Genomic DNA, 12,198 nt, shown 5'->3' on the forward strand with positions numbered 1-12,198 from the left:
TATTTCACTTGCCTGTAATTAAGGAGTTTACTGTTGCAAACACTGAAGTCTGCAAGTAGGGACTGATTCCACCAAGTGCACTAAGACAATATATTATAGAGGGCACATTTTATATTTACAGCATAATATAAATACTTTATGGTGGTAATAACAGAAAAAGAAAAGTGATTCTCAAAGAGAAAACGGCCTGACTCACTTATTAAACCAGTATAATTTGGAAATGCCTCTTCTGTAGTTGATAGTGGAGATGTGTCAGTAGAAAATTATCTTTTTTCCTTTATTTTTTGGTAGAAAGAGCTTAAAAAGTGCAAACTTATTCTATCTTTCAAAATCTTTAGATTCCTTGCAAAAGTATGGAGTTGCAGATAACTACAATAGAGTTCAGATTGCATGGGATATATGGAGGCTTAGCCCCATGTTTACTGGTGCTTAAAATATATGAAATCAGGCAGTTAAAATGCAGAGACACTGACAAACCATATGGAAGAGAGTTATCAAGAGTTCTCCAGCAATACAGTTTTTGTTGTTTCACCCTGTGCCACACACTGCAGCTAAAACGTGGTGAACCTGTTGTGATAAATTGTAGACACAGACTTATGTAATGTATTCAAGGTCAGATTTCATTGTGAAACAGGAGGAAAAAAGTAACTAGTTCTCCAGACCCTTGGTAATGATATGCCAGCCCAAACAACATTTTAAAACAAAAGTGACATTCTCATTGATCATGGTATCTAGTGTACTATTACATTAAATTGCTGTTTAATTCATATGTCTTCAGGTAGTTGCAGTCACTGTCCAAGGAGTCCCCGAGAGTGTTCAGCCACCAGAAGTCAGTGCTCTGAACTCCACAGCATTACATTTAAGCTGGATTGCACCCAAGAAACCAAATGGGATCATCAGAGAGTACCAGATCACTCAAGTGGGGAGAGGACTTATATACATTGACGCTGCAGGCAGAATGCAGCACACTGTGTCAGGTAAGGAGGCAGAGCTCTTTGACAGGCTAATGCCCTGTCCTTAAGATATAAGACAGTATTAATATATTAAAAATGCCACTTGTCAGAAACTTTGAAAAAAAAAAATCTAAGATATGTAAAGTCATGATAAAGCATTCCAAACTGTGCACAGTACTGGGGATTTCAATCTCTTTCATTTCTAGCTGCTGTTTGTTAAAATATTAATAGATTTAATTTCAAAATTTTAAAATAAATCTATCCATCTTGATTGAAGATGCATGCTTTGCGGTGTGCTCAAGGACTCAGATATTCTGTGTAGGCTTGCCATCCCTTCATACAGATTCAACTCTCTCTTTTAACATCACTGATGTGCAGTAGTGCAGTATTGGATGTGTAGCAGTGTATGATGAAGAGGGATCCAGTAGTTTATGTCTGAGATCATAAAAAAGAAGGAAGACAGAACAGGAAATATCCCAAATTCTGTTTATGATATTATATGTTGCTTATAGCCATTTTCTAAATACTTGGTGAAAGAAGCTTTATTCCAGGGATTTTGGGGGAAAGTTTGGCTCAGACCTCAAATGTATTATTTTCACATATCCAATTTTTAGTTATTTCTGAATGTTACACTAAAGCAAAATTCTTCTTAGAAATGTTTCTATTGAACACAGAGCAGGAACATAAGCATTATGGGATCTCTTTTTTTTCACTCTTTGACCTCCGGTTGCTCATCAAATTTTTATATCTCACAAATGCATTAATTTTTCCCTGTTTTTTTCCCCATGAGTAGGAAATTTCAAGATTCATATGTTGTACACACCATATGATAGCAGGCCAAAGAGCAGAAGTTGACTTAAGGGCACATAAATCCCCCAGAGCATAGATGGCACTCTCAAACACCCCTCAAAGCATGAGCCCCAAGTCAGGGTGGATCCTGTAGTGCTTTAAAAGAGTTTGTCTCTGCTGTAGTCACTCACAGAGGAGCAAGATTACTGTTCCTCTTTGACAATATCATGCTCAAGTGTGAAATTCATCATCATTGTATTACTCCTATCTCCATATTCAGTGCTTCTGGACATGAGATATTAGCCAGAGTTGGTGGTACATGTTTTGGAATTGCTGTTGTAAGTTTACACTGTAAAGAAGGAACATTCCAACAAGGAGTGATTTATCGAACCCATTGAAATATTTCTCATGCTCCTCCAAGGCAGTTGTAGCTCCATTTTAATGCCAACAATACTTACCAGTTGGAAGTGAGAGGAAATGAAATTAATTCCTGAGAAGCAAGGATCTTTTTTTCTTTTGTCTGCCTGTTGTGTTGAGCCACTGTCCAGTGCAGCCATGTTAAGCCAGGAGTGAAATAAGTGATCATTCCTCCTGACAGGCATAATCAAACCTTGTGCTGTTTTCTGCAGGAGCTTCCTTGGGTAATAATGTGGAATTCATGACAGTGATTTAGCAATGTGGGTAATTATTGCTCTCTAAATTAAAAGAATACGATAAAAGAACCAAATTTACTTCATACATAATCTCAAATGTTTGAACTGTTTGTCTTATTCCCTGTGGATGTATGTTTTGATTTTCCTATTATCCTTGGTTTTTCTTTTTCTTTTTTTTTTCCCCCTCTCCAAAACTGCCTGCTTTCCCCTGAGCAACAGTTGAACATTAATGAAGCTGTAGCATTAGTATTTGTGGAGACTTTGAATCTCGGGTCTCACAAATAGCAGACGTGAAGGCTAGCACCTTGCCACGGCACTATTGTCTTGCTGCTTATTTTTAATTACATCAAAGCTTTGGAAACATGATCCCACAAATGCTTTGTGGGAATAGCGGTGAATGTGCTCATCATGTGAAATCCATAAATTGCTTATAATCCTCTCAAGATGTTAAAAAAAGCATTAAGTAATTGAAGACAGGAAGTCCTCAGTTAATTATTTAGAGGTGTTATCAATGCTTTAAGCAAACTGAAGCATTTTCTGCTATCTCACTGAGTTGAATGCCACTGGGACCGAGGGGCAGCAGCCATCATCTTCTCATATTCTCTAATGCAAACAGCACATGGCAGCTTGTCAATAAAAGACCTTTTTATATCATTTATTACTGAACACTTCCAGTACCCTGTACAGAACAATTTGGATGACAGTTATGGCATTGTTTCACTTTGTGTTACTACTACTTTACAAATGGGCCTGCTAATGCTTTGCAGTGGGGCCAGGCAGAGGGGTAAGACTGAGGAGAATAATTAGGGGGATTATAAAAGAAAGCCAAGAGTGCCCTCTTCAGCAGCAGCAGGTGGGTTTATAGAAAGGATTCTTCTCAACTCCCCCCTTTTAATACACTAAAGTTAATATCCCAAGTAAGAGGCTTTATCAACAATTCATAGGATCAATCATTTTTAGGTCAAAGCCAAGGAAGATAATTGATATTTATTTTAGTAAAAAAAACGATAGTAAGAATACTTTATGACCAAATAGTTTGAAATTCTTTTATCTGAACATATTCTCCATTTCAGGGCAATGAAAACTGAAGAGATACCAAAATGTTGTCACTGGTCAATCTATCTCCATATGCAGCACTGAATCATTAATATTATTTATCTAAAGGAAACTCTTGGGGGTGGAGGGGTTGTGTGAGGCTGTGGTCAGCAATCTGACATCCTCCCAAGTAAAATTCCCACAGCGGGGCCCAGGAGCGTTATCCTGGGAGCTAATTACTGACCTTGCTGGAGCCATACCCACAAATGGAGACAAACAGTATCAGAAGGAATTGATTTAGCTAATAGAATGAGGCATTCTTAAAAAACCCCCACTGTTTCACAGCCTTTTGGCAAATGGCAAATGCTGCGACAATATAATAGACTGCTTAAGTTGACCAAAAAAAAAAAAAAAAAAGATTAAAAATTCCCCACAATAATAAACCAAAAAAAGAAAAGGAGGGTAGAAATATCCTCCAGTGAACGATCAAGTAGAGACATTGGAAAAGCAAAATGCTGTTTATATTTCAAGATTATCTTACTTGTTATTTTTATTATCAATCACATACATAGATTTGCACAGAGCTTCCCAAAGCATGCATAAGACAAGGTGTCTAATGCAAAGCTTTAATAGTCTAGATAAAAATCTGCTGTGACTGCTCCATGTATGGCTAGAATTTCAGGTATCAGAATTTCACCAATAAATTTAGTGAAACCATGTGCTTTTTTTTTAATGCTCATTTTTCTCATTAAAGTGTAGTTGTAAATGAGTATTGCTTTATTATGCATGTTTCCTTTAAAAGTGAACATGACTCCCTTTAGGGGAATTCAAGTAATTTGTTGCCACAGTAATCTTTTCTATCCTGAAATGTTAAATACTTGGCTTTCCTCCATGCCTTTGCCTTTCTCTAGTCTGCAACTGTCATTTTCTCCCTCCTTACTTTCACACACAGTGTTCAGATGGTTTTTCTTCTCTTCCAGTTCATGATTAGGTTACAGCAAGGGCTGTCCCTCTGAGTCATCTCTTTATTTTCTCTCCTTCACATCTTGTTCAATTTGTTAAGCAGCCTGCGTGTCTTCAATTCAGTATTTTACCTTCCTATGTAATTGCTGCTTCTTCTTTCACTCTATTCATTTGTAATATATTTTAATTAAAATATCTTGGTGTTGGGTGTAAGCAAGGATTTTTTTATAAACAAAGATCTGGCATGGGCTTTTTTTGTTGTCAAAGAATTGCATTGTTCTTGAAATAATTCAGTTTAGACACAGGAGCTGCATCAAGAGTACACTGTTAAGACCACAAAACCACATGCGTAAACATTGACCTGTATAATACGTATGAATTGACCTGTATAATCCTAACTCAGCCTCTTTCACACAAGCAATCTGCATTACACAGCAGTACAGTCATTTGTGCACAGGGTTACTGCCTCGTTCAGTCCACAATCTGTGCCTCTTCCAGGGAGGAATAAAATGAAGCTCCTATATGGGGATGGCTGCCTCAGCTTTGGCTGTGTTCAGTGGATTTATTCCTTCTGGGAGTCTCAGTGTAGATGGGCCTAATTCTGCTTCTGCCCAGAGCTACACTGGGACAGTGCCAGCCCAGAGGGACCAAACGTGGATCGCTGAGGGGCTGGTGGCATGGACTGCCAAAGGGAATGGTCTCACATCCAGGGCTTTCATATTTGTTCAAGCTGTGGTACTCAGGAAGGCATGCCTCATTCTTTCACAGTTTGTCACAACCACGTCTTCCTCATTTTCCTTACCCTGCCTGAGACCTGAATTTCCTGAGCTCTCAGAGCTGCAGCTGAAGGCACCAGTTGTGCTTGGATAGATGAAGTTTTGCATAACACTAGGTAGTCTGACAGTCAGGTCCCAGGCATCCCAAACAGCCTCCTGGCAGCTCCAAAGAGATTTTTGGTTCTCTCAGTCTCTTTGAGTTAGTATCCTGATTCTGAGAGAGAAATCTTCTTCTTGTGGTTTTGGTTTGTTTTTTGGTTTTTTTTTTTGAGTTTATGTGGGTTTTTGTGGAGTTGGTTGGGTGAGATTTTTTGTTTTGGTACTGTTTTAAGACACTTGGAATGCTCAGCTGGTTGGGGTTAGTAAAGCACCGCTCTGGGGGTGGACACTACAAAGAAAAGTCTCAAATTGCACACAATAAATTAGGCCAGAGACCACATGTTGGAGGCAGTTTTAAAAAGGACTGTGCCACAAAGCCTGTGAACAAAAGGGGATCAGTTTGTATTGTACAATGTCCTGGCACTGGGATTTCCTACTTTTTGAGTGTTTAGTTTTGCAATTTTAATACTTTCAAAGAGTTTTTGTGTCTCATTTGCTTCTCGTTGTAGTATTTGTATCCTTTGCATTTAGGAACAGGAACCTTTAATGTATTATGAGGTGTTGACAAGTGGGTCCTTGAAAACTTGCGAAAGGGGGTTTCAGTGTTTGTGCCTGGTAATATCTTAAAGATCAGTTTTGAGAAATATCCAAAAGAGTCACTATGCAGAGGTGCTGTGTTGTGTGCTGGAGGGTGCTTTGTGAGGAAGGATGATCAGCAGTTCAAGCTGAGCTCTAAGGTGATCTCACAGTGGTCTGCATCTTTAACAATTTAACGACAAGAAGCCTTTAATGGGTGCACAGATTTGGCTATTCTAAAAGCTTAGTATCTTAGCCAAATTATGAGTGCGATTTTATGAGGAGCCCTAAAGTCAAATTCTTAAGCCACAGACAATTTGATGTCAAATCTGAAGCCATTGACACACAGCACAAGGATCTTTGTAAATTTCCATGAAAAAGACAAAGCAATTTTCATCTCATTCAAGGATGTTCAGCATGGAAGGTTTGAGCTGAAAAAAATTTTTTGAAAAATTAGAAGTATGTAAAATTAGTATCTTGTAATGAGAGCTTGGTTGTCAGTTCAGCTTCTAACTGCTTTGTAGCATTTATATTAAGTCTTGTAACAAATAGGGAAAAAATAAGGGGGAAATGAGCAAACAGAAATTGAGAAGGTGACAGGAGTATCCTTGGATTTGTTTGCAATGTAGTAGAAGGTTTCATGTACAAGTGAGTATTTTATTATCTTATTATTGCAAATGTATTTGTAATAAATTTTCAAAACATTACAGACTACATGTTTGCAAGTCCAAAACTTTAAGCAATTGCACTTTCAGGTGTTTTTCTGCATTGCAAGTGTCATCTAAATTTTTTGATTTAAAGCTGATTCAGATCTATGAGGGACATCCACAGATCTATTGCAGCATAGGCAGACATTCAATCTGAATTTTTTTTGTTGGGTCTTTTAAATCAGTAGAGGATTTATGTCTAAATTAGTGAGAATTCACCATTTCAGTATTGTTCAGATGTAATATAAGAATGGTTCATTTTGCCAAAAAAGTGAAAAATTAACATTTAAGTCCAGTAACTTTCCGTATAGAGATATAATTCTTGGGATGAATGATGTCAATACCTCAGGCTAACCTCTGTTTGCTCTTTCTAGGTCTGCAGCCATACACTAATTACAGCTTTGTGCTTATTGCATGCACATCTGCTGGGTGTGCTTCCAGCCAAGCACTTTCAGGTCAAACTTTACAAGCTGCTCCTCATGGTAAGGGAGAAAGTCATTCTTGTAGAGCTGCAAAGAGATGGTCATACAGGCTTGTATTTTCTGCTGGTTTAACAAGGTGCCCAATTCCACTGTCATCCATCAAGCTATCATGTAGAAATTTACAGAAGAGAATCTGACTCTCTTGGAGTTTTTGTATCTTGCCACATTCTCTTTACTGCCCAGCACTGCATTTCTACTTTCTTTTTGTAGAAATTTCCCCAAATTCATCTGTAAGTTAATGAAGTTAGAGTTAGAAGATGAATATTTTTTAAAGGACAAATAAATATGCAGAGACTACTGGGCCTATGAAGGCTGCAGCCTTTGGCCTTGTTCTCCATTAATCTTTACTTTGTCTAATTGGTTGCATTTGTTATAGGATAAATACAGAAAGTATGTTAAATTCTGTCATTCTCTCTGGCAATATTTTATGTTTTCATTACATTGCTGCAAACAGCTGCACGAAGTATGGGAAAGGAAAAAAAACACCTTTAAGTTTCTGCCATAAAATTAAAGTAGTATCATTATGATATCAATAGGGGTATGGCCAAAACCTCATCATATCACAGTCAGCTCAACAGAAGTGGAAGTGTACTGGAGTGAACCAAAGGAACCCAATGGACTCATTACTCATTATCGATTATTCCGTGATGGAGAGCAGATTTTCCTGGGTGGCAGTACAGACCTGAATTTCACAGATGCTAACCTGCAGCCTAACAGTAGGTAAGGCATGTTAAAGAGCTCTGGTAACAGGTGAAAGGCCTTGAAAAACACAGGTACTTGTGTTAGTGAAATGTACAAAATATAACTCACTGTGAGCATGAGAAAACTCTCTTACAATATTACTTTATTACTGAAAATTGGTAGAGCACTTTTAGGAGTCTTTCAAATTTTAGAAAGGCCTTAATAAAAAGGCTTCTATTTTTTTGTTGTTGTTGCTAGTTTTGAGGATAGGTCATTCTGATTCAGAGAAATAAAGCTTTTTTATTATTTTTTTTTCTTGTCTGGTTCTTGGTAGCTCATTGGTAGGTATTTTTCCATCATGGAATATACTCTGAAAAATTCCAGGTTTTGTATGACAAACAGCACTGCACATGGTATAGAATGTTTCAGTGTATATTGAACATACAGGCTCAAAATGACTGCTGATATTCTCTTATGTAAGCTAATTTGAATTTTAGTATTGGTATTTAGTAAAGTATTTAGTATTAGTATCTTAGTATTAGTATCTAAGGTTCTATGATAATTATTATTCTAAGTTACTTCTCTCGCATTAAGAAAACTTAAATGTGAAAATCTTCACTAATGCAGTTTTTGTAATACTCATTGTATTCCCTTTAAATTGGTGAAAATGGAAATGTTCTGTTACTGATATGCCTAAAGCTTCTAACTGCAGTGTCTACTGATCTTTTTGTGTTTGTGCAGATATGTTTACCAGCTGGAAGCCAGCACTTGGGGCGGCAGCAACACTAGTGATAAATATGTTATACAAACACCAGTAGGAACACCAGAGAAAATTCGTGTCCCATATAATGTCACAGTAATTGATGCATATTCTATATTTCTAGCTTGGGATGTGCCAGGTAAAAATGCATTTCTATGTAGTACTTTGTAGTAAAATGGAAGGATTGAAAAATTAGTATATCCAGGTAGGCAGCTGAATCATTCTGATATTTTTATTCTTCATATTTGCTACTAGTGTTTGTGTGATTTAAATAACCAGTATGTAAAGCTGCTGTGTCCTAGAGATGTATTATTTTAATAATATTGACCTAGATACTTGACATGGGTATTGTGAGGTTTAGCTGATCAAAACTCTGTATGTTTTGGTGGTGTAAACTATTGCTGAGTGCAAGTATTAAGGAAAAAACCCTACAAATTACAAGTTTTCTCTTCTCTTCCTGCTAACCTGAGTTGTCACCAGGGAAACCTGACAATCTTTTAGGTTGTGTGACAGAGATCCTGTGCTAGCTTTGGCCTGATGAAATTTTACTTGCTCAAGCACCTTAGTGTTACGTGGATATGTTACCTTGCTGTATGGTGGGTCAGCAAAGGCCCAAAAATATTTTTTCTCTAGTTACTCTTCTCCTGAACATGATCAGGTGGCCTTCACCTGCTATAGAGCTGGGCTGAGAAGGAATAATTGAATTATAGTATCTTTTTATAAGAGAAGCTATGCAGTGTTTCTTAACATAACTTAAGTGATTGGTGCACTTTACCGATGTTATAAAAATTATATGCTGTAGTTGTTGTAGGACCATGAGAGCCTTGTAATGAACAATCTTTTGTCTAGTGTGGTTCATCTCCAACAAGGTGTTTTCTAGTTTGTAGATACTGGGTTTTTTCAGTTAAAAGTATGTCAGTTTTTTTAGAAACTTCAGATGTTTGCATATTGCAGTAACGTCCATATGTGTTTTATCAATGAATTCATGGAAGTTTTTAATATCTTCTCTTCCTAATTATTTAAGATGTTCTATCCTTGCTTAGCAAAGGTCAATTGGCATTAAAGTCACCTAGTAAAAGTATTTTGCCTTCAAGACTGGGATTGCAAGTATTGTGGCAGTGCTTAGCAGTGCTCACCCTACCCATTTAAGCAATGATTAATAAATCTATAATACCCTGAGCTGTCAATCTTTAAGTTTTCAGGAGCACAAAATCCATTATAGAAATGCTATAATATATGAAAAAGATTAAAATCTTAAATTAAACTTTTCCCCCTACTGCCTGAAAGGATTTAGAACCTAGCAGAAGGCAGGTGAATTCAAATGGCATATAATCTACAGTTGGCTTTATTGGAAAGTGACTCATGCTGCATTATAGTTTTGATAATAAATATAATTTAAGGCACAAAATATTCAGCAACATTACAAATAGATTTAAAACATAAGAATATATTGGAATAGCATAGGCTGTGAAGAGTGGGGTGTTTCCCAGAAAAGCTTGTCCTTGTTCTAGACCTTTTCCAGCTGCTTAGATTCCTGTTACTCACAGTGGGTTACAAGCCTGCGAGGAGAGCCAGGCTCTGTGGAGTACATTTGGTTATGCTGCAATTTAGATTATGCATACAAAGGTCCATATGTTCCTGAAACCACACAATCAGAGGGATGAGGAGGAGGCTGGAAATTATGGATCTGCAGAAGATGCAGGGTTCATGTATTCACAGATCTGTAGAAATCATTCTCCTCAGATGGGGAAGGAACATGGCCTTCTTTCCAGATATTGGGTCACACCTTGAACACTTATCTCACTTCCACGGATATTTGATAACTTGGACCCTTCCTCTCTGCCTTCTTGTTGTGGGGCCAATTATTTAGGTTTTTAAATATGAAGAAGGGATTTTCATACTGTGCTTCTGTTGGGTATTGTCCTGGTTTCAGCTGGGATGGAGTTCATTTTATTCCTAGTTAAGAAAAAGACAGGAAAGCTAATCTTGCTGTTCCTTTTATTATAGCACTTCAGGGCTACCAGCTGATACTATAGGAATGGGGAGTACTAACAGCAGAGAAATGTTACTGAATGTTACTGAAAGCTACTAAATGCTACTAATGCTACTAAAACCTGTGTGCAGAAGCATAGTTCTAGGCAGGAGCTAGCAGACTAATTCTTGACCCTTCATAATCCTGCTTTATGCTCAGTCTGAGGTCCCTTCTAGAGGCTTTTTTCCTTAAGAATAAGACTGCAGAGGATGCAGGTGGAGGTTTATTCTGAAAGTTCTGATCTTCTGGAGTAGCATAGATCCTGTTAACATGTCCTGTGCATACAGTTGTCTGGGGTCACATACATCCCCATCTTGGTAGGATTAGCCTGAAGTGTCTACTGCTTCTTATCCTTACTTATGTCTGTGTACACAGAGTAACTGTATTTTTTTTCTGATCTATTTCCTTTCTGCACATGAATCCTTGTCTCACAATTGGCCATATTGAAGTAACAATATAAACTTATAAACTCAGAATGCACCTTTACTTATAAGGATTGTCAGGCTTGGCAGTCACTCTTGGACAAAACTGTTATTTTCACTGGTATAGACTCGATGTCAGAAAAGGTGCATTTAACTGACAAAGTTTTGGCGAGCAGGTACTTGTTCATAGTGTCTTCCTGTCTGTGCAGATCAGGGCTGCTTTGGCATTCTGTGTTATCTACTGTAATAAATTTGGGTCAAATAATCACCCTCAGGATTAATTATGGACATATCCTATTACACAGACCTTCCTTTTGGATGGTTTAATTATAATGTTTCATCATCTGTAGTATATCTAAATCCTGTGACTTTATAGATAGGTAGCATTTCAAAACTCCTGACTTAGCTAAAGAGCAAGGTGGCCCAGTAGCGGTTAAAGTGATGGATTCAGAAAAAAATATTTGACTCACCTCACTCACTATGGAAAATAGACTTTATTTTCTGCAATAGGTATTGCATTATCTTGTGTGGCACAGACCTCAGGGGCGCGGTACATTTCACTGATATGCTACAGAAGGGTATGTTACAATTCTTATGGAACAACTGTCAGCACCATGGATAGAGGCAGAAGAGATGAATGGAAAAAAAACCCCGCCACATAATTTCCCCAAGGTATATCCATAAATGTTATTGATAGGTAGCCATCCTGCATTCCATCCCACTGACAACCCCACTGGTCCTCAGTGGAGACCTGACCCTTCTGGGTGTCTTCAGTTGCTGCTGGTGGTAACTTGAAAGCTGAACATACTCAAGATAGGATCCTGTCATCTGCTCCTAAGATACCTGCTTCATATGTTAATGATCATCTGGATTAAAATATTTTCTTCTTCATCATGTTGTAATACTCCATCCGCCTCTAGGTTTGCTCATCAGTTGGAATGAAAGTTGTATAAAATGTGGATTTTACTGTATTCTTCTTGGGATCAAACATGGTATTTAAACACCATGTATTTGTCACAGCTTCCCCAACTAACCTGGTTTCTTGTGGCCTAAAAACGGGACTTTTGATGAGCCAATATCACATTCTCTCATTTTTGGTTTTTTTGAGTAAATTATTGTTTGCTCCACCTCAGTGTAGGACAAGCTTTTCAAGCTCAATATCCAAAGTTCTGCATCTTGCAAACAGTCAGCATCTCCAGTTGTTACTGTTTTCAGAGTCTAGGTGGGAATGCTTGATGCAACCAGATTGAGACATCTGGATATTTGAAGC

At 37.6% G+C, this 12,198-nt stretch overlaps 1 protein-coding gene across 1 annotated transcript in view; it reads left to right on the forward strand.

The window, feature by feature from the left end:
* USH2A (usherin) overlaps window positions 1-12,198 on the forward strand; it is a gene marked incomplete at its 5' end in the record, with an annotated part of 385,998 nt that overhangs the window by 296,535 nt on the left and 77,265 nt on the right. The window contains 4 exons of the mRNA XM_082300920.1: window positions 783-977; window positions 6,926-7,033; window positions 7,570-7,753; window positions 8,456-8,613. Coding sequence (XP_082157046.1) covers window positions 783-977; window positions 6,926-7,033; window positions 7,570-7,753; window positions 8,456-8,613 — 645 coding nt within the window. The remainder of the gene's footprint in view (window positions 1-782; window positions 978-6,925; window positions 7,034-7,569; window positions 7,754-8,455; window positions 8,614-12,198) is intronic.

Source organism: Coloeus monedula, assembly GCF_965178545.1.
Source record: "Coloeus monedula genome assembly, chromosome: 2".
Classification (NCBI taxonomy): Eukaryota; Metazoa; Chordata; class Aves; order Passeriformes; family Corvidae; genus Coloeus; species Coloeus monedula.